The 23,493-nt window shown below is 40.5% G+C and overlaps 1 protein-coding gene across 2 annotated transcripts in view; it reads left to right on the top strand.

Moving 5' to 3' along the window:
* CNST (consortin, connexin sorting protein) overlaps positions 1–22,952 on the top strand; it is a 40,810-nt gene extending 17,858 nt beyond the window's left edge. For both annotated transcript variants that reach the window (XM_081905818.1, XM_081905819.1), the window contains exons 6-13: positions 266–352; positions 713–827; positions 6,723–6,744; positions 6,909–7,005; positions 10,324–11,201; positions 16,871–16,994; positions 17,820–19,932; positions 20,077–22,952. In XM_081905818.1, coding sequence (XP_081761944.1) covers positions 266–352; positions 713–827; positions 6,723–6,744; positions 6,909–7,005; positions 10,324–11,201; positions 16,871–16,994; positions 17,820–18,025 — 1,529 coding nt within the window. In that variant the 3' untranslated portion in view covers positions 18,026–19,932; positions 20,077–22,952. The remainder of the gene's footprint in view (positions 1–265; positions 353–712; positions 828–6,722; positions 6,745–6,908; positions 7,006–10,323; positions 11,202–16,870; positions 16,995–17,819; positions 19,933–20,076) is intronic.
* Positions 22,953–23,493: the final 541 nt, after the last annotated feature.

Below are 23,493 nucleotides of genomic sequence, written 5' to 3'. Positions count from 1 at the left end.
TGTGGGGTCCATGTAGCACGTGCATGCCAAGTTTTGAGCACAATTATGCATTATATCTATGCTGTGCTTTTTTTCGTTGGGAGACTGATGCAGGGGTACACATACCCCTAAACATTTTGTGAATCTAAGTTTGGCCTCATGGGGGGGCAGTATTTCAATATGAATAGGAAAATGAGAGTACCCCTAAACATTTCTTTTAGAAAAAAGCACTGTCTGTTCTCGACTGTCATTCGGTGTCTGCATTTTCCTTTAGTTTTTCATTCAGACGAGAAGGCCATGAAATTTATTCAGCTTGAACGGTTATATCATGAGCAACTACTTGCAAATCTTTCTTCTATACAACAACAGTGGGGTAAGTGTGTCATATAGTTGGGAAATCTCTTGTTTTTATTATAATAGAATAAGTTTTGGGTTGCAAAATAAAAATAGGTGCACATTTCCCTAGTGGTGACTATTGTGTGTAGGCACAGTGCTCAGTGGTTGTTTTTTATTTTATCATGATATATTTTCCTTGAAAAGGAACATCATTATTTTCAGTTAGGTTTCTGGCTTTTAATGGACCATTGCAGTTACTCTGTGCTGTAATTTTTGTTTTTCCATTATGTTGAATCCATAGTCTCTTTGTCTAGAGACTATTCAAAACATGTTGCTTTTGAAGACACTGAAATATTTTTAATATACAAAAATATAAAATGATTGTGTGTTGTTGCAGAAAAAAAATGGAAAGCAGCAGCATCTAACGAGGTTCCAGCTCTAAAACGTTCTGCTAAAGTCCTGAATAATGAAGAGTTAGACAAACTTGCTAAACTTTGCACATCACATCAAGAGTAAGTAATAAAAATAATATTGGTTTAACTAGTTCAATTCTCTTTTTGTGTGTGTTTAGGTGCACTCAGGGATTGTGTCGCCCCAATCAACACTTGTCTGTTTTCTTTGAAAAGCAGAATAAAGTGGTTGAAACTGTTCAGGTTTTCAAAAGCCATTTGCCAACTTAGCACAAAGAGCTGATGCTCAAAGGGAGAAAATGTAAAAACAAAAAACCCAAAACACTAAGCATGAATTCTGGACTGTGACTGGATTTTTAGATTAATTACTTTCCTTTGTTTGCTTGTAATACCTGTGCATTGTTGTATTTCTTAATAAGATAATTTTAAAATAAAATTATTAGAAGATGAAATTGCCAAAATCTTCATGGTCTCAATTCAAATATCATGTTAGGAATCCTCCAAAACAATGGTTTGGAAGAATAAGGAATATACAGTGGACTCTCTTTTTTTCCAAGGTTGCCTAACCTTAGTTTTGCTGTGACAGCTGAATAGTGCAAACTGTGTTTAACATTAACCATGGTTTCCACATCTTAACTGATTGCTATGATTAGTGCTAACCAGAAAGGGGAAGATGAAATTGTCATGTGACAGAGGAGGTTGGATCACATGGTTTGGAAGATCACTAACCATTTACCCAAATTAACTGCTAAAGATAAACGTTTTAAATTCAAAGTTTGGTGCCTGAAGTATTTCAAAGTTAATCAAACGTGAAGGAGACCCCACTTTCACAAAAGCGTGCTTTCCTTCACCATACAAGCATACTAATTTTATTTATTTTTATTTCATGTGTTCTTATACTACTTAAGACGGTCTTAAGGCGGATCCTTTTCCTCTTGTCAAAGGCACATTCTAGCTCAAAACATGCAATACTCCCCCCACAAACGTATCACACCCAATTCTGACTCATACAGGTAACTTGCAACTTGCACACATTTAGCTTGTGAGCATTGTGATTTATATGCTTGGCAGAAAAAAATGGAAAGGGTGTGTGTGTCTGGGGAAAATGACTTTGGCAATCCCACCCACCATTGAACTCAATGTGTTTTCGCTACATGTGATTTTGGCTTTACGCACTATCCCCAGAACGCAACCCCCACGTATTTGAGAGTTGCCTGTATTTACAGAAATCATGTAACATATGTTGCTGATTCAATATCATTCTATTTACACACCTCACACAAATCTACCAGTACACATAAATACAGTACAGTGGTATAATAATAATAATTTATTATTTATACCCTGCCCATCTGGCTGGGCTTCCCCAGCCACTCTGGGCAGCTTCCAAAAAAATATTAAAATACTGCAATACATCAAACGCTAAAAGCTTCCCTAAACAGGGCTGCCTTCAGATGTCTTCTAAAAGTCTGGTAGTTGTTGTTCTCTTTGACAACTGGTGGGAGGGCGTTTCACAGGGAGGGCGCCACTACCAAGAAGGCCCTCTGCCTGGTCCCCTGTAACTTGGCTTCTTGGAGTGAGGGAACCGCCAGAAGGCCCTCGGTACTGGACCTCAGTGTCCGGGTAGAACGATGGGGGGTAGGGGAGACGCTCCTTCAGATACACTGGTTATGTATATAACCTCTGGTTACATACTTAATTCGTTCCGGAGGTCCATTCTTAAGCTGAAACTGTTCTTAACCTGAAGCACTACTTTAGTTAATGGGGCCTCCTGCTACTGCTGTGCCGCCGGAGCACAATTTCTGTTCTCATCCTGAAGCAAAGTTCTTTACCCGAGGTACTATTTCTGGGTTAGCAGAGTCTGTAACCTGAAGTGTTTGTAACCTGAAGCGTATGTAACCCGAGGTACCACTGTATACCATCTACCCAGTTTTAATCTCTGTTCAGTATGGTTCAGAGTCGGTTTCCCACTATTTCAGCTATAATTGTTCCTGTTTCTTCACTATCTTCTAGCCCAAATGCTTGCACCCAGAGAGTAAGAACTCATTGGAAGCACTAAGTTTCCAGGCCAATCCTAGAGTGGAGCAGATGATATTTGCTCTGGGGGATGGGTTAGTCACCGGCACACAGTTCTTTTTACAGACAGCTGGCTTGAGGCAGTAGGAATGCTCACAGCCGCCAATGTCAGTAGTGATTCTTGCTGGCTGTGCCTGCATGGTGGTCTTGGTAATGCACACCAGGTCACACTCAAATCCAAGATCAAAGTGTGGATTATATTTGCTTGATCAGGAATTAAACAGCTGCAGACTTCATGGGTGACAGAACATTTTGAGTACAGTGAATTGGATGGAAAGCCGGAAGAGGACACAGTCACTAATGGTCTGCACAGTCCCCTTCTTACAGGTACCATCCAACTCCATACTCATTACATATTGGATCATGTTACACCTTTTCTGAGTCAGTTACATTGGCTGCCTATTAATTTCCAGGCCTATTTCAAGGTACTGGTTTTTGTCTTAAAAGAATAGTTTGGGACCACATTATTTGAAGGATCACCTACACCTGCATGAACTTACCCAAGCATTAAGATAATCATTGGAGGCTCTGCTCGCTGGCCTACCAGCAAGTGCCATCAATGGCGGTCCCACATCTTAAGATGCAATAATAATAATTTATTATTTATACCCTGCCCACCTGGCTTGGTTTTCCCAGCCACTGTGGGCAGCTCACAACAGAATATTAAAAACACCATAAAACATCAAACATTAAAAACTTCCCTAAAAAGGGCTGCCTTCAGATGTCTTCTAAAAGTCAGATACTTGTTTATTTCCTTGACATCTGATGGAAGGGCGTTCCACAGGGTGGGCGCCACTACCGAGAAGGCCCTCTGCCTGGTTCCCTGTAACCTCACTTCTCACAGTGAGGGAACTGCCAGAAGGCCCTTGGCACTGGACTCAGGTGTAAGGCAGCTTCACATATTTAACAATGGAGAAAGGGTTGAACACTAATACTGATTACCCCAATAGCAGTGCTGGGAGCACACACCAAATTTGCTAAGGGGACTAGGTGGAGTGGAGGGTCAGTCAAATAGGCCAGGAGAGCTTATGACATGTGAGGAAGTAAGTATACAGGAATCTTACTTCCACAAAGGGGAAGGGTTGTTACAAAACCTTTTCCCCACCTTCCACGTTTCTGCTTGACAGGTTGCCTATCATGTCTCCTATATGCCACTTTGATTTTGTTTCCTCCTATTACCCTTTCTCACCTCCATCATGTCCCTGTCCCCTGCCACTGTTCCAGCCTTCCAACATTCCTGTTAAATTACCTTTCTCTACCCTAGTCCTCCGGTCCCCATATTTTACTCTTATTGCTGTATCCTTCACTGTTCCATTCATTTACTGGCTGAACTGTCCACTGCTGCCTTCCCTGCTTCCCCACCCCTTCTTTTCTACCATTATTAACACTGTCACACAAAGCCCCAAAGTAACTATTTAAACTCCATCCCATGTTTAATGAGAATTGTATTTTTAGCTATTAGATTTCTGGCTGCCCCAGAAAGCCTCATCTTCTCCAATGTGAGGATTGTTAAAATGGGTTGGGGGGGGAATACCCTGTCTGGTTTTCTGAGTTCCATTCCCAATTGCATGAGCCCTGGAGATTCTCCCTCTTCCACTCACGTCCTGCCTTCCCCGTTGAAAGCTGTTCTGGAAAACTCACGCTGGCCAAAATTATGTCCTTGGCATGACTTGGCTTCTTTTGTGCTGCTGCTATGAGGTAGACTTTTTCCACTGTTCTTTCTGTGCACTACAGTACTGTAGCATAAAAGCCTAAGAGTGACGTAATATAAATATCACCCTGGCCAAAAATTCACTAGGCGGCTTTCAGACAAACCACTCCCAACCCCTGTCTGAAGTATGGGGATAATACTGGCCTACATTACAGGATTGTTGTAAAGTTTAATGAGATAGCATGTGTTTTTGGGAAATAAAAATATCCAGTTTTGAGCCTTCTGTAATAGTCAGTGTACTGATCTTTAGGTTTCTGTGTGTTGTAGATATCCACTGTAATGTGGTGGGCTATGAATGGGGAGATGCGGGTTTAAATCCCTGCTCTTCCTTGAAGCTCGCACACAGAGCAATCCAACCCCCCTTGTGCCAGGCAGGAATGGGGTAGATTGGTCAGAGATATGGCTTCATGCTGGCTGCAGAGTGATGCCAGTGTCATTCTGCTGATGAGGGGCTTCCCTTTCACCTGCCAAATGTGTGGGCTGGTAGATGTGCCACTGCCAGCATCCCCGCTGGTGGCAGGCAGCAGAAAGCCCCCAAACAGGATATTCCGAGGGTAAAGAGAAGGCAGGGCTGAGCTGGCTGGGGAACCACCTGATCCCAAACTGGCCCTCCTGCCGTCACATGACAGCATAGAGTTCAATCTGGTTCTGATTGAAGGGCAATCTGCCTGCCCTTCCACTTCAATCACTATGCACAGCAGGGCTATGGATGCAGTGCTGGTCCCAGCACCCCCATTTCGCTTTGCTGGGAAGACGGGGTAGTTGGGATGGCTCCCTAAGTATCTTCCCCAAGCTCACCATCTCATAAGTGAATCACTCTCACAATGCTGTAAGGATAAAATTGCTGGGGGGAAGAAGTTACATGTGCCTCTCTGAGCTCCTTGGAGCAAGGGTGGGATAGAGAGTCAATAAATGAGTCAGTGTGGACAGGGCATTGTTATTATGGATAATAAACTGTTATTCAGCTAGTTGCGCTAAGATCCAAGAGCATGGCTGTGTTTAATGTTATTCTACTTAACAGTCACAATATTTTAAAAGTAAGTGTTACAGGTCTATAGTTGCATTTATCAGATCAGAGCTCCAGTAATGAGAGGCTTCTTTGTCACATACACCAAGAATTGCTTCCGGAACATTTAACCTCCACCCCCAAAAGTGAAATCTCTCTTCAGTGCATTTGAAGCCGCTTCCCACTGTTTCAGAATTTGCTTGTCAAGTGCCATATTGAGGGAGAGAATTCTTAGAGTGCCAGTGTGGAGTAGAGGCCAGAGAGCTGGATGCAATCCAGAGAGACCTGATCTTACATAACCTCTTGGCCATGAAACTTATTGGGGATCGTGATTGTTTGAGGACGCTGTTCCGAGCTGCTTGGTGGAAAGGCAATGTAAAAAATGTGATATATAAGTGACAGTAAAATGAAGATGCTTGGGTGTCAGAAGCACTGTTTTGCATGCAGAACTCACCGTGCAGCTCTGGACTGCATTGTGGACAAATTGCTTCTTGTCAATGGTAAGAATTGTGTGCAATTAACATTTTAATAATCACCTATGTTTGTCTTTAAGCTTTTTTTTTTTTTACTTTATAATTTGTTTTATTGGAAATAGGCTCTTGAAATATAAAGCACAACATTTAAAAGGTTGAGCTGTCCTGCCAGTTGTTGTGATTTTTATGGTTTTCTTCCACTTTTGAAATTTGTTGCTATTTCTGTGGGAGACTAGAAGACTGAGCAAAATGGGAAAACTGAGTGTGCTGCCTATGCGCTGAAAAATATTAGGAGAGGCTAGTTTTTCACAGCTTCCCATCCACTCCTAAGTCTCTTGTGTCGCTAGAAACAGGAAGTAGTGCTATTCAGGTGGTACTTTCAGTGATCTAAAAAGCACTGTTAATTCCTCTGAGTGGTCGATTTCAATTCAGGACAATTTTTTGAAAGCTGATACATATAAGAGCACTTCTTGTATTGATTTCACCACTTTTACTGCCTTATGGGCCATTAAGTAATAATTGGCAGTTTGTAATGACGTTAGCATATGGTCTGGCTCTGTGCTTTAAAACTATGCTGGCACAGATAGTGTTTCAGTGTTGGAAACTTCTGTGCTAATATTAGAGCATGGAAAGAACTAATCTGATTTGTCGTCTAGTTTTGATGATGTTTTTTGTGAATAATATTTTGGTGGAAGCAGCTGTTTATTTTGTATTTTCTTTTTTGGTTGCAGGCCGCTGGTCTTCCGAAGCAAGGTAAACTGTGAAGTTTTTTCTTGGCATAGTTTTACAAGTAAATGTCTGGGTGTTCTATAATGTGCTAAATGTAATGTGTGGAGCTTACACTGCAAAATAACCTGTACTGCATGAAATGAAACAAAAACAAAATTCAGTAATAGGAATTCTGTTGTGTTTTTCAGCTAATAAGTAAAGAAAAATCCCTGAAACGTGAGAGTTTTGTAGGGTTAAGGATATCTGAAGATCTTAAGGAAAGAGGTGCAGCTGCATGTGATTCAGGTATCCCTCTTGTAAATCTTTTCACTTTTATTTTTAAAACATGTCAGTGTTTAGAAAGCTTTAATTTAGAATAGCACTAGCTAGGCAATTTTCTAACAAGAGTAATATAAGAAGGTGATTACGTTTTTGATGCCTTAGACTTCTCTTAGAAAACAGCAGAACATAGGAATGAGAGTAGCTCAGTTGTTACAGCATGAAACTCTTGATGTCAGGGTCGTGGATGCGAGCCCCACATTTGGCAAAAGATTCCTGCATTGCAGGGAGTTGGACTAGATAATTCTCATGGTCCCTTTCAACTATACAATTTTATGCTTCTGTGTGAGCAGTGGCTTCAAATAATAGACCTCATTTCCCTAACATTAAACACTGTCCAACTTCTGTACATCCACCACTGTTGCTAAAATTAGCATGGAAATAGAAAAAGAGGCTAAAGGTGGCTGTGGAGCAGTCGGCTGCAGAGATGTTGTCTGCCTGGATGTGTACCTGCCTGCTGCCTACAGATTTTAGCCTTCTCCTTGCTGTTGTGTGGCATGCTTGAGGGTTGAAAAGACTGTATAATCAAGGAATCCTATACCCAGTATAAGAGTCTGACCCATTGCCGTCATTGGGATTTACTTCTGAATACAGGACTGCATGGTAAATCAGTTGTGAATTCCAACCACAACGTGGGATCATTAGCAAACAATGGTTTTCTGCTTGTGAGTATAATTAACAAGGCTTTGGTAAAGGGACATGGCCAGTGTGCCTGTCATCTTGAGGTGGAAGTAAAACTGGAGCTTTTCCAGTTAGCCGAAGGAAGGCTCTGCTGATTCCAAAGTGCCCTAAAATCAAATACAGTAGTACCTTGGTTCTCAAACGGCTTGGCTCCCGAACAAATCGGCTCCCGAACGCCACATACCCAGAAAGTAAGTGTTCCGGTTTGCAAACGTTTTTCGGAAGCCGAACATCCGACGCAACTTCCAAATGAGTGCTGGAAGCTCCTGCAGCCAATCAGAAGCCACACCTTGGTTTTCAAACCCTTTTGGGAGTCAAATGGACTCCCAGAATGGATTAAGTTTGAGAACCAAGGTACCACTATAACCAGGGAGACTTTGTTGAATGCCTTGGTATCAACTTGTCTTCATCAACACAAGCAAGTTGTGTTAGATAATTCTTGTTTAGATGTGTCCCTCTGCTAGCTTTTTCTCTGTGACTATTTTCAGCTCAGCTAGTATACAGAAATCTAAGCTGCTCCCTATGCTGTCCTCCAGTACTGAGGTCATCTAAACAAAATGGTGGTGCCAGCAAAGCAGTATATTTCAGCAGGACAATGTATGAATTCTAATCAATCAGTTCACTAACGATCTCACCTAAAGATCAGGAACATGTCCTCTCACTACGATCACATTTCATCTCAGGCAACCTCTTAGCCTCTTTGACCCCTTTAGTAATATCTTGTTTCGTTTCCTTGTGGTCTGTGTTCTTCAGGTCCTCTCTTCACGCCTCATATATGTGGCCCCCTGGTAATGTCATCAGCGGTTAAGTTACATATATTTGTCTCATCACATTAGCAGATGTTTGTTCCCAACCAAGCTCTGATCTGCTGATTGCCACACTGTGTGCAGAAAAGGTTTTTGCTAGGCAGTGCATCCCCTTAGCATCCAGGCCTCCTGGGGAGACCTACAGTCCTACTAAGGAAGTTTCTTTTGTCAGTGCCTTTTGGTGCGCTGAAGGAATGACTACTTCACGCTATAGAGGCATGACCAATGATTTTGTTGTGCAGATTTTCAAGTTTCCACAACAAAGCTTCTAGTTGTTAAAGAGACCCTTCAAGTGCATTTTTATCTTTCTACATAGAAAATGTCAAAATATCTATTTGTTCTTATTAATAATTATGTTGTTCTGAGAAATCTTAATGGTTCTGTCCTCACGTGACCTTATAGGAAGGTAGCCAAGTTTTTGTGCCTGCATTTCTATGTATCTGTTGCTCTAAAACTTATAAGCTTTATCTAAATATGGTATGGAAACTGAGCCTAGCGTTTTATTCCCTGAGGTTTCTGGTTATGCTTTGCTGCTGAATTTTTTTCTCTTTACATGAGAGACCTTTTTGCTGTGGCGGTACTTTTCATTCTGTGAAGGTTGTTGTTTTTTGTTTCTAAAAAGTATTTAAAATAACCATGTGAGACAGGTTGCATCAATGACTAGGATTCTGAGCTGTTTATAGACCCCTTGGATGGCATGTATCTCCATCATCTCCTCCTTGTTCTGTATCTGTCGATGCTACACAGGTATCCTGGTGTGATGTACTACATCAGGAGCACTGCAAGCATTGGTTCAAAACATGAGATACTGTTATCACTTAAGATCATCCCCATCCACTCTTATCAAAGCAAACTTTAAGGGAGCCATCCTATGGCTGATGGCCTAGTTGTAGCAGCAAGTTCCTCTGCCATTTCTCCTTCACTGCTGATGGCAGTAAGAAGTGAAAAGGAACATGTTGGGTAGACCAGAAGATGCCGCCCATTCCCTTGTCACACATACCTAAACCAAATAACTAACCACAGAGCTGGTGTAGTTAATTTGTTTAGAGTCAATGGGAGGGAAATTAGGAAACATCTGTCAATAGCAGCAGGTGGGGAAAGGACAAGCAGCTCCCACCTGCAAGCTGACAGGGCTTGGGAATCAATGGCTTCTCTGCCAAGAAATCTTCCTCTCCCCCCCCCCCCCAACCTTTACTCTGCCCAATAACAACCCATTGCATAGTTAAATATAATTTTTTTAATGGTACCTATGCATACTTAGTGGTGCATAGGGCTGCAGCAGTAAACATCATGGAGATTTTTTAAATCTTTCATATTAAGGTTTTTTTAAAATTTCAGTAAACAGTATGGTTTGTACCTTTTTAATTATAGTTGCTGAAGCTACCATTATATTTTTAGCAACCACTATTCATCACAGTTTCCCTTTCCTTTAAAATGTTTAAAGCAATTTGTAATTTCTGTATAAAATACTTAGTGAAATCAAGCCACTTAGTGCCAAAGCCAAAGGAAAACTTGCATATATGTAACTAATCACACCCTTGTTCAGCAGGGCATGTAGAGGTGTCTTTAAGTGCTCTAAAAGTCAATAGAAAACAAGTTAGCTGCTTCACTTTAACTATGATTTGTATTTTACACATGAAAATTAGTGGAGCAGAGCGAATGCTGCCAGACAGGAATTCAGTCAAAACATTAACGGGTAGTGCTATCAGGTTGCTGATTTTTCTTCTTCTTCTTTTTCCTACAATGCTGAAGTATTGAATCACTTCTAAATGCTTCAACTCTTTCCCTGTTGCATTAGATACTCAGACTTGGCCTGGCGCTGAACCAAAGAAAGAGAACAATCGCAAAGAGAGTGAGAGGTGTGAGAGCTTCCAACCCGAAAAGCCTCATAGGCTTGAAGAGAAGGCAAGTCTTCGACTCTCTGTGGGGAAGCACCACATGGAGGAGGAGCGCTGCAATGATGAATCAACACTGGAGCCAGCCACCCAGCCCACAGAGACACTGGGCATGCCTCAGCCAGGCTGTTTATCTACAAAGGATGCTAGTGAAGATGACGGTCTGCAGCCAAGAGAAGAGCAGTTCTCTGAGGATGTAGCAAAAATAGAAGCAGCTGCTGAGGAGCCTGCAGCAGAGTGCTCTAGTGAGCCAATGGTAGACACATTGGTTTTGACAGAGGCCGATTATATGCCTCCTGATCTAATTCCCTCAGATGAAACTGTTCAGTCTGAACAAAACTTACTCAGGTCAGCTGGCTCTATTGTGATATCCAGTACTCAGTTGGGGAGCAACGTATTAAACAAGCACCAGCAACAGACAGCTTATGGAGGTGATAGGAAATCTGTGCAGGGCAGAACATCAGACATTACCGGGGATGTGCAGGCTGAAGGTAACATGCCTGAACTGGACAGTGTTCCATATGAAGGGATGCAGGAGGAAACAGCAGTACTGGAAGAGGAAGGTGAAAATGAAGAACCAGAAGACCTCTTTGATCGGTTTTTAAATGGTTGCATAACAGACAGAGAGGAGTCCCTTAAATGCCTAGCAAGCCAAGGGGACTCTGAAATTCTTCCACATATGCCTCCTGAACAAGCACTTTATAGTTCATCGGAAGGTTATTCACTGGATGAAAGCTTTTCTTCACTTGATGAACTTGCAAAACGAATAGAGATTGCAGAGGTAAACACTGGCAAAAATAACTTCCAACACTGTTGGCACTATTCGTGGTTTATATTATTTGTGTTCTTTAGCATGAAAAAGGTTGTGGGTTTTTTTCCTGTAAAGAAGCCATGTTTAGGAGGATGTGTTGTTTATTTTTCCTTTCCAAGTTTATTGATTAAGTTTTAGGTAAGTAAAGTTTTCTTTATGAAAAATAAGAGGATAAAATAAATAAACTTATGTATCTTAAGAGGCCAAACAGTAGCAAAAGTAATCATGAGGAGGGGGCGCAGAATGAAAAAAGCTCTCTCGTGTATTTGTAAAAAAATACTTGAATATTTCAGACCTTTTTGCTTTACCTCAAACTGAGCTTAACAATAACATTTCAGTTCTTCTAGTTATGGCTGGCTGATGAACAATCGTGAGTGTATTTTATTCTCTTTATGAGAATATATTTGGTTCTACCATTGCTCTTTTAAGTTGAGCAGCAAGAAAATGGGCAGAATGACTTAGCAAAGGAGTTTTAAGCTATTCTTATTGATTTAGGTACAGTTGGTAAATGAAACGCCTGAGGATATAATGGCTTATCCTATTTACTGCTGTTCCAAAGCACATAGTGCCAGCATCAGAAGTCAGAGATTGAGACAGAACACACCATACTTTTATAGCTGACTGACATATTTGAGGTCACAGTGTACTTCTGGGCATGCTAAATGAATCATCTAGAGTATTGTTCACCAAAGGCTATCCATTATGCACTGCTCTGTAAAAGGTTGAAGGAAGAGAGCCCTCTGTTTAGTTTTGCCTCCCCCCTCAAAACTCTTTTGAAGGCAAGATTGATCCCTAAGGCTAACTTTCAGAAGCAGAATAAATAACTTGTCTTCAGTAGTCAGTCATTTCCATTTTCATCCAGTAGCAGTGGCCCAGTTTGTTAACTGGAACAGCACAGCAAAGAGGTGTGTTTGAACAGAGTGTTTGTTTTTGAAATTTATTAGCAATATTTTAAACATCCTTCTTATAAACCTTCAGTCTTAATGCCTAGTTTATGGGTAAAGATTACAACTGGATACATTTATTATCTTCTCTCATTTTTTACCATGTCTCAAGGAGTATTGTATACAGCAAAAATCTGCTCCAAAATTACATCAACTTCTATATTTCTAAATACTTAAGAGGAAATCCATCTTTTATGTCACACTTGCTAAACTTCAGTATCTGTAAACATAGTGAGCCCCGCACCCCGTGTTTATTTATTTTTTGCATTTTTGCACCATTTGAATGCCATTCGTTCCTACTTCCCCTCATCTTATGTTTACTGTAAGAAGGCAAAAGCTGATGATACAGTGTTCTTATGGGAAACATTATGTAATTCCTAACTTAGGTTTGCTGTTCTCTGCGCTCTTCTTTGCAGGCAGACTTTGGTCTCTGAAGAGGGGACAGAGAGTACCTTGCATCATTCAATAGCAATCTCTCCAGGCCAAATATGGAGCAATATTGGCACTCTCTAGAGGGAGTTTGTTCCCTAGGCTGTGTCAACTGGAGGCATGTGTTTCAGAGATACATAAATCAAGGAAAAGCAAGGGGGTGGTGTTGGAGTAGGGCTATATCATGTACTATGTAAGACTCTGTAATGTTCTGGCTTACCTGCCTTAGCTATGCATTCGCAGGGAGAGCAAGAGCAATCCAGTAGTTTTATTAGGTTTCCTGTTTTATTCTGATCAGATATACAAGAATCAGGACTGGAGCTGGTGTAGTTGGGCACCCGCCTAGTTTCACATGACCCCCAAAGCCTTCATCTCGTTTTTGCAGCCTGTTCACCTGCTCTCTCCAAGCATGTCAGCAGTGACAAGAGCAAAGATCAGGAGAAACCTCCACTTGCCTTGCTCTCTTTTTACAGGCAGTGATGTGATTTGGGTACAGGGGGAGTGAGAGGGACAGCGACTGGGTAGGCCCATTTAGAGATGGGACCCCACTGAGGGAGTCTTAGCCAAGGACCCTCAAAAGCTGATAAGAATAATTGGTTGAAGCCTAAACAAAAAAAAATCCTCCCAGTAGCACCCTAAAGACCAACTAAGTTAGTTTTTGGTATAAGCTTTCGTGTGCATGCACACTTCTTCAGATACACTGAAACAGAAGTTTCCAGACCCTTCTATATAGTGAGAAGGTGGGGAGGGGTATTACTCAGAAGGGTGGTGGGAATGGGTGATTGGCAGATAGCTGTGATGAGCCTGTTGACGACTCTTAACAACTGCAATAGGTCTTACAGGAAAAAGCAAGGGGTGAGAAGGTGAAAAATGGCTTTGTCATGTATAATGAGATAAGAATCCAAGGTCTTTGTTCAGACCAGGTGTCTCCATGGTTTTAAGTTTGGTGATAAGTTGCAATTCAGCAGCTTCTCTTTCCAGTCTATTTCTGAAATTCCTTTGTAGTAAAACAGCTACTTTGAGATCTTGTATAGAATGTCCTGGGAGATTGAAGTGTTCTCCTACTGGTTTCTCTGTCTTGTGATTCCTGATGTCTGATTTATGTCCGTTTATTCTTTGGCGTAAGGTCTGGCCTGTTTGTCCAATATAGAGAGCTGAAGGACACTGTTGGCATTTGATGGCATACACAATGTTAGACGATGAGCAATTAAATAGTCCCGAGATGGTATGTGTGATGTTGTTGGGGCCAGTAATGGTGTTGTCCGGGTGTATGTGGTTGAAGCCTGTTACAGATAGGTAGCCGTGTTGGTCTGCCATAGTCAAAACAAAACAAAATCCTTCCAGTAGCACCTTAAAGACCAACTAAGTTAGTTCTTGGTATGAGCTTTCGTGTGCATGCACACTTCTTCAGATATGAAGAAGTAGGTTGAAGCCTATGAGGTTGAAGCCTATGAGTGATCAGCTGTTCAGTATTCATTGTTTTTAGAATTTGACCTTTGCGTTGTTTAGTTCATAAAGACGGGAATTTTCTTGACTGTAGCATTAAAAGTAATGTCAGTAAAGATTCTGTCGACATTTTAACACATAATTTGACTTTGACCCACCCTCATGCTTGATCTGCATGTGTGTTCAGCATGAAGCATTGAAATATGCTGTATCAGGATAAGAATAATGTGATGTACAATGACACCCCATTCAGCTAATCTATGGGAAATAGATTATTGTCCACATGTAATGTTCAGAAAGCAAATCTTTGTGTGAAACTATTGGTGTGGGGGGAAACCAAAAGCATGCCCATACATTAAAACAGTCTGCAAGATATATATGCACACCCCTTTTTTGCTTGAAAGTAAGACCCATGATGTCCATGGAGGCTTACTCCAAGTTAGCAAGCCTTCATTATTTATATCAGTTATGGTTGTCTATTGTATCCATGCTCATGCATTGTACAATGCAATTCCAAAGTCAAGGCAGGGTAACAGCAAATTGCTAGGAGCTGAAAGTTTATTTTCAGATAAATGATACATGTTCCAAGTTGCTTGGAATATGCAACATATTATGAAGCCTTTAATATTGCCAGTTGCCTCCATATCAACAGCTAATACTCAAGGTCGCAATTTTCCTGTTAGGGTTTATATTATTATATAATACAGTCAAAAAAACAATGATCAATGTTTTGTTTCTAGCCTGACCACATAAAATTATAATAGCAGTAGCATGTGCGCAGCAGTGGCCTTGAATGTTGAATAATTCATAAAGTATTATTAATGGTTTTGCCAAAATAGCACAAATAACTTCTCCCTCTTCAGAGACAAGCTACTAACATCTCTGCTCTGCGTACTTGTGCTTTTAGAAGTTCAGCTTATTGATTTTCTCTTTTCAGATAGAACTAAAACTATTAATACCAGAAGTATGCATTAGAGACATTATAAAAATGTGCTTTGTAATTGTGCGTTTTGCTTTCAAGATGGCACCCATTCTAATGCTCTGTTACTTTCCCAGCATCTGAGCAAGGGGGCACTTGTGTAGCGAAATAGCTTCCAACCTGTGCAGCAGTAGCCTGTATGCGTCACAGAAGAATCAAACTGTGACTGAATTTATCCACACAGCCAGCTGAAAGTGGGCCCTTATGTTTTTCACTGGTCTCGCTCTTTCCTCAGTCTGCCTCACTATTCTCCTTTTATTGCTGGATGATATACCATCATAGCAGGGAATGACTCTCACCAACTATGTAGTCTCAAAATAAAGTGTCAGGAAGCTTTTGAGCACGCCCAAGACAGTGAGTCCATCTCAAGTCTCACTGCAAAATCTGAAGATTTGCTTTGCGGGTGGAAACTGAGAAGGGTTGTCTTCACACTTTATCATGAGACTAGTCACTTTCAACTCTTTCAGCCATTTCTTTGCATAATGAGCTTTGGTGTTAGTCACAGTGTGGTAGGGGCAGATGTGATTGTATCATTCATGAGAAGTGATGTTGTTAGCATTTTCCAGTAAGGAATTGTAATACTCATGTGGTCATATTCCAGACAGCAGAGTTATATTGTGATTTGAGAGCTGTAATAAGTACAAGAGCCCTTAAATCAGGAACCTATGCCCTCCTGATGCTAAAATTACATAGAGATGTACACTGAGCTTAGTATCTAACTGTAGGTGTAAGAGAAGGAAAGTCCTTTTAAATATATAAAGAAATTGTAATCAAATTGAATAAAAGCAACTTTTCAGCAAAGAAAAATCATAAATACTTTTCTAAATAAATAAATATCATAAAGAAAAAATATGTCTATTCAGACTATATGTAACATTGTAATCACAGTATAGCACTACCTTTACACTTTATGGAAATTCCTTGCAAAATAATCCATATTAATTATAAACTACAACAATAGCAAAGTTTAGAAGCAAATGTCGTAGTTTAGCAATATAAATTATATAATGCTGCATAATTATTGGAATATATTGGTGCAATTATGTAGCCAATGAAATGCAGTGTTACCTCTGGTTACGAATTTAATTCGTTCTGGAGGTCTGTTCTTAACTTGAAACCGTTCTTAACCTGAAGCACCACTTTAGTTAATGGGGCCTCCCGCTGCCGCCGCGTGATTTCTGTTCTCATCCTGAGGTAAAGTTCTTAACCCGAAATACTACTTCTGGGTTAGTGGAGTCTGTAACCTGAAGTGTTTGTAATCCAAGGTGTTTGTAACTCTATGTACCACTGTATATAAAGCCAAACATAGTGGCCCAATTTGCACATCAAGGGGAAGCCAAACCACAGTTTACCAGAACCACATGTGCTTTGCTCCTCCCCAGTTCCTTTAGTACACCTCAGTGTACAGCTAAGCAGCACCAGATTTAGGGTGGTACAGGCGGTTCTCCTGCATAGGGAACTGAACTGAAGGGATGCAAAATTGAAAAGATAAATAATTGAGAAGATCCATTGGGGGCGCCAAATTCGGGACTTTACAGGGCAGCATATTATGAAAGATTACCAAAGTCCGCCCCTTAGCTAAACCAAGGTTGAGGTCTTCTCATTACTGTAATTATGATTAGTAACCATAGGACAAAAACTTGCCTATTGGTCATAGGTAAGGAGGAGATCCCTTAACCAGACAAGATGCTGTTCTTAAAAGGATCAAGGAGGAGCAAATAAGTATGAGCTCTTCTCTGGGAGCCAGCAGTAAACCATCATTTACTATATTGTGATGTGCAAGGCAGTCCAGTCACTTAATAGTCTGTCATTAAAAGCACCTCTCTTATCTTTCCTGTTAGACTGTTCCTGCAGAGGGGCTTGTGTCAATATTAAAGAAGAGAGATGACAGTGATGCTCAGATCCAGCGGAGAGAGTCTAAAAGAAGAGTAAGATTCCTAGAAATGGAAGACACATTTGACCAAGGTACCCTGCTTTTGTTTATCACAACCCCCGGGCCTGCCCCCATATTATGAGTTGCATTCAACTAAGTCATACTTGAAATCTGTTGAAATCAAGGGATCGTCATGTCTCCTGCTTAAGGATGGACACAGGCTGGTTCTTATGTTTTCAGAGATGGAAAATTAGCCATGTTATGCTTCTCGTTCACAAAAGGCACTGGTGTAAACTGATACCTGCATAGTCCTATATAGCAAGCTTTTGAATGTCTGCTACCTCCTTCCCCAATCCATCGTAAGACTGGTACCAGATACAGATTCCATGGCTTCAGCCTTAGCCAAAATATTTTTGTCCCTCTCTTCTCTCCCCACTCCATAGTTGCTGTGTTTACCATCTAGCCTGATGAACAATTCTGTAGAACGAAAATACTTACACTGTATTCAGTGATGTTAGGCATTACCCTACATTTTAGCTACTCGTGGCATAGATTATTATAAATTGTTCTCTTCCAATTTTGTTTCTATAGTTTTATCGAGGGGGGACGGCGACATACACAGTACATTAATTCCATTTCATGCAAAGTTTCACACAGAGTTTCCATTTCACGCAAAGGCATGTTGACCCATAGTAAGGCAATGCCTTTGTTACACCAACCCACGTGTCACAAAACGGTGAGCAAGGTGCTTTTGAGTCCTCCAGAACTCATCATCAGGCTGGGTGGTAAACGGAGGGGGGTAGAGGGTCTTCTAGAAACAAGTGATAAAGCCATGCATCTTTATCTTGTAAGAGTCTGAAAGTAGTTCAGTTGCCTGCGATTTCATCAGCTGTGTGTTATGTATCTTATCTTTACAGAGGAAGTTGGAGGTGGCTCCTGTGTTCTGCTGATCTTACTGTGCGTAGCAACTGTATTCCTTAGTGTTGGAGGAACTGCGCTGTACTGCACGCTTGGTGACACAGAATCTCCTGTATGTACTGACTTTGCCGCCAATATGGACTTTTATTATACCCGAATAGTGCAGGGTGTAGAGGAACTTAAGCACTGGCTATCCTTCACATAGAAGAAATTGCTGACAGCTCACTGACAGTTGTTGAAGAGAGAAAAATATTTCAAGCTGCTTGTACCATGGCACCTTCAGAAGAGGTACAGTGGATGACATAGGAAGTACCTCTGCTCAGGAGATACTTTCCTGTAATCAGGGGTGCATAAGTGGAATTCATGCTACTACATCATGAGGCAGCATGACAGACTGATAAACTGCCCTACTGTTACCTTTCTTTGTGTGATGCTTTCAACAGCGATCCACCAACCTTAGGAAATGAAGAAAAGAAAAAGTTTTATCACCTACCCTACAGTTTCCAGTCCCCACATAATTGTATGCAATCCATGTAAACTTAGAGCAGGACTATATTGTCTTTCTGGCTGATCATGCAAAGATGTTGTCTTCAACTATCATGCAATAAGTCCATATTTTATGGAAACGTACCTTATTTGGGTTTAATTACTGTTTGTCCTGATTTTTAATTGTCCTAGTGAGTTTTGTAATTTTATTGGAGTGGTGCAGCAGAAATCAGAGCCCTCAGCCTAGTTGTTAATTAATTTGTCTTGCATTTCAAATTGTAGCAGCTGTAATGAGTGGATGCCTCCATTGCTTCATATACAGCTTTTTAGTTGTAGATTCCTTAAAAGTGGATTTTTAGAAAACGTTTGCCACAACAATAAAAAATGGCATTTTAAATATTTTTTACGGCCAATAAATGGTACCATCTGCATCCCTTGTAAAGGGCTATGTCAGAAATTTCTTTTTTAGATATACAACTATTATGTTTTAAGTGTACATCTAAGAATTAAAACAACACTTTTGCAAACACCACTATCATGTCCAGGGAGCCATTATCAGCTACACTTCCCCACTGAGTCTATGCTCAGTGGCAAATATGGTTTTTTCTTTGTAGTGAGCAAAATAAGCCTCAGTATCAAAACTGCCTTAGCTTTAATAAAGCAACTGATTTCTCCTTGACCAAATTATGAAGGAAAAGGGGAAAAATAATTAAGAAAGCTCTGAAAAATGCTTGCATATCAGCTTAAAAGTTGAGGATCTGATATATATTCTCTCACCCATGAAAAAGATGAGCTTCAGTCTATCTTGTGGTGACATTACATCCTTAGTTTTCCTTTTAGCTGAAAATTTTGTTAATTCCATAACTGAAAACGACAACAAACACCGGACTCATGACTGACACCTGCCGAAATCTGTTTGGAACTTGGTTCTTATTCAATGTCGGTAATTTTTTTCTTTTTAAATATCCACTGCATGCTGATTCCTTCTATCTGCATTTCTTAAGCTTTCTGATAATGATATGTGAGGATAGAGAAAAGTTGGATAAAATCCCCAATTCTCTCCCTACCAAGAAGAAATTGCTTATATAATAATTAGGCATAAAAGCCTGCTGGATTAGGCCAGTGGCCTATCTAGTCTAGCATCCTGTTCTCCTGGTGGCTAACCAGATGGCCGTGGGAAACCCCCTGCCATTTCTAGCTACTGGTATAAATATACATTTGTACTCTAAAACTGGAATATAATGTCTATTTTTAAAATTAATGGTATAATCTGTTAGTTGATAATGAAATTAAGGGCTTGATTGAGGCTCGCAGTCAACAGTTACGCTCGTATTGGAGGCAGCGGGTAGGAAGGCAATATTTGCTAATCTCTCTTCCCCTTGCAGTCTTCTTTGTCCCCTGAAAACCTGTCCAGAGTGTTGTGGAATCCTCTGAAACAGGGTGGGAAGTAGCTTTGGGGGCAGAAGACAAAAGAGGGAATTGGCGGAAATCACCACCACCCCTTCCTTCATGGGCATCCTCTGCTGGATCCCAGTTGCCTCTCTAAAAGGAAGGAGCCTTTCTGTTCACAGAGGGGCAAGTATGGATCCAACCTTATATCTTCAGAAACCAGTCTCCAGGGCTCTAGTGCAGTGTTCCCCTACCTTGGGTCTCCAGCTGTTTTCGGACTGCAATTCCCATCATCCCTGACCACTGGTCTTGTTAGCAAGGGATGGTGGGAGTTGTAGTCCAAAAACAGCTAGAGACCCAAGGTTGGGGAACACTCCCTAGTGCATTAGTGCACTAAAGGTGTGTGCAGAATATGCTAGTGGTGTATGATGCAGAGTGTACCAATATTAAGGCCCTGGCTGTGCAGAAAACAAAAGTGCAATGGCAGCGAAAGTTAAATCGTGAAAACGGTGTTCTGAATGTTAAACTTCACAAGGGAAGGCTTTGGGGCATTTGAAAGGATATCCATCTTAATGTGAATTGGTAAGAAAAAGATTCGTTTTTATATCACGCTTTTCCTTCAGAAGTATGACATGTTAACTACACTGGTAGTGCTTCTTCTAGGGATGTCCCCTCTCTGCTAAGTGGCTGGTGTTATGCAGCTAGATTTTTTCTCCCCTGTCTCTATCTATGTGATGAGAGAGAGGGGGGGTGCACACCTGGCACACCTGTTTAATTAGCAGGCTGGGTATGTCTTTTGGATTGGATCTCCTCTTTCTTCCCAACCCTTCTTGGAGAAGACTCTTTTGCATTTTGACCTCTGGTACACCAATCCCATTTAGTTCCATTGTCTGGCCGGCCTGCAATTTTGGCAAAGCAGTTAGTTGTTGAGTTACGCTGGCATAGCTGTTGGTATACTCCAGCCCTTGGTTAGGATCCAAAGAGCTCCTTAGCTGCCTGTGCACAGACCTTTCCACATTAGTGTTGTCCTTTCTACCCCCCACCCCGGCTACAGTTTCTCACACCGCACCACCAGGGATTGCTCTTGCTGTTCTCCAGGATGTAGGAAGTCTTTTTGGTGGAGAGGAAACAGCTTTTGAAACTAAGGATTCAGAAGCACACTTGCTCACCCTCCTAACTATACTGTTCTTGGATTTCTTGGCCTGAAGATTTATGTGCTGACAGAGCAAATCTTACAACGGGGTAGTTAACCATTTAACGTGTTTTGTGTCTAATGGGGGGGGGATCTTTGTTATGTCTAAACACAGTTTTCCATGTGCACTCCAAAGGCCTTTTGTGTTCCACTATAGCAGTGCTTGAACCTTCTAAAAGGGAGGCATGAGTTTTAAACCTGATTACTGGCTGGTTCAGTACATCACTTTTGTCTGCTCTTATTAAGTTAGCTTGATCTGTAAAGGAATTTCCTTATTATTTTATTTTGTAATTTTATGATGGATTGTTGATGAGCATGCCTTCTGTAGCTATAATGTTGTATCTATAATTATGTGGTTACTATATATTTTGGGGTTTTGTAATTTTCAGTTTGATGTTCTGTTGAATATTAATGTTTAAAGCAACCACGAGTTTCACCTCTGTTTTAAATGTTTGTGCTCCTGATCACCAAAAACATTGAGAATGATAACTTGAATTTTCTTTTTAAAGTATGCCATCAAGAAGCCTTGTACTTAGGTTCATTTTGGCAGAAGTAATGTTAAAATTATTTTTATTGCACATTTAAAAGAGAAATAGAACGCAGATTTTAAGATATCTCACTTTGCACTAGGGTTGCCAGATGCCCCTTTAAAAAAAACATAGTTGTTTGATTTTAGATCACAGCAGTACCATAGAACAGAACTGATCTCCTTTATTTTGTAACACCCTGCTCCACCAGACTCTGTATATTTTTGAATTTTTACTATGGCAATCCTATCATTATACCACCTTAAACTGACATACTCTGCAGCCACAGAGCCTAGGCCATAGCACCCATACTGCCCTTGTTTGAGGTGGAGGGCAACAGAATAGGCAGGTGTCCTGAGCTGGGTTTAGAGCAATCTTATGGTTGATCTCATTTATTAGCACTATATACGGAAGCAGTCTCAAATTTTTGACCATGTTGCATGTGCTGCTTCATCTCTCTGCTGATCATGTGATCCTGACCTGTAGCTAGATATTCCAGTTGGTTCATATAAGAAATTAAAACATCAGTAAAACATTGGTACTAATTCTTGTTTGGTATGATAGTTCACATGCTGTGTGGTGACCTTTCAGATGGTTGGCTGCGTAACAAAATTTGCTCTACCTGGCCTTTAAAATACGCTGAAGTTGCTCTCCATAGTATCTCAGGCTCTGATTCTGCAAACATTTTATGCAAATGTGACCGATTTGAAAGAGAAGGCTCTTGTATAAAGCTATGTTGGGTCTCAACCTCCATCTTGAAACCGCTCTAAATGAAAAGCGCATCTCCAAATTGCTGTGGAATTGAGAGGAACTAGAAGGTAGGAAACAGTTTTTCACTTTCGTTGTAATTCATGTATGCAAAAGGCCTTGAGCTATAACCCATTTCTCATGGTTGTTTCCTCCTAGTTGTGAATGGCTGGGTCTTGTAAATAAAGCTAAATGTGAGAGAGAGCAGAACGCTAGGACAATACAAATACAATTGTTCCAAATTATACTATAATACATGGGATGTGGAATTTTTATAAATTTATATATAAAAACAATTGGCTGAATATTAAGCTACATTTGTTTGAAAGAAAATTCTAGTTGCTTCTACTTTAATAAGGCACATTTCGTCCAATCACTGCCTCCCAGCTTGCTAATCTTTATACAGTATATTGTACATGTGTGTGATTGTGCCTCAGTGGGTGTGCAATCAGTTACTGCCAACAATGGGAATGCCTTAAGCTTTTTTCAGTAAAACGCAAGTGAAAATCCTAAAGCCAAATTGGGTATCAAGTTGAATTTTGTTAGTCTAGCTAGCTCACATACTATTGAACTTCCAATAAAAGGGCTGTTACACTCGTAAGAATAAGAAAACATAGCAATTTAACTTCTGCTACTGTGTAAAGTCAAGGCAAATCAAAGTCAATAATAGATGTGATAAATCAAACCTTAGCTACTAATAACATGGGAGGAAATTACTATTTGAAAGCATCAACCAAGCTTGTGATTTCTAAATATAACGAACAAAAATAAAGTGTCCCTGAGAAAATGCATTGAGTCTTTTGAGTGCTGTTATTAATAAAGGATGTAGACCTTAATAATATGTTCTGGATAACTACTTGCCATTGTTCTCAAAAGCATTTTAGTAACTCTGTTATTTTACAGTGACTTATAAGGAATTACAAGCAGACCTACAACCAGGCCTTGGAATGAACTTTTTCATTTGAACAAGGCTCACTGAACTACCCATGAGATTTGTTACCATAATTGCTAGGTGAATTAAAGGTGAATTAAATTTATTTTGGGAATGATTTCTTGTTCATCTTCATGTTCCTTCCCTTCCCCCACCCCCTAGCACTCTGCAGTGGGGAACTCTCAGACCCAAGCACTTACTCTTTAAAAATGAAAGTTAAGTTGTTTTTAACTACTTTATTCTATGGAATTGTGTGATTTCTCTGCCATTCCTAGCCCAGTGCTGCATCTGCTTCAGCCAAGAAATAGTGGCCCCATTCCCTGCTCCTATACTCCTATTGGAGCGCAACAAAGATTTTCCATACAATCACTTAAGAACAAAGTTGTGATTTTGTTCTAATT

This window comes from Podarcis melisellensis (assembly GCF_964234715.1).
Source record: "Podarcis melisellensis genome assembly, chromosome: 3".
Classification (NCBI taxonomy): Eukaryota; Metazoa; Chordata; class Lepidosauria; order Squamata; family Lacertidae; genus Podarcis; species Podarcis melisellensis.
The sequence above is the reverse complement of the archived record's forward strand: the minus strand, read 5'-3'. Positions and strand labels throughout refer to the sequence as shown.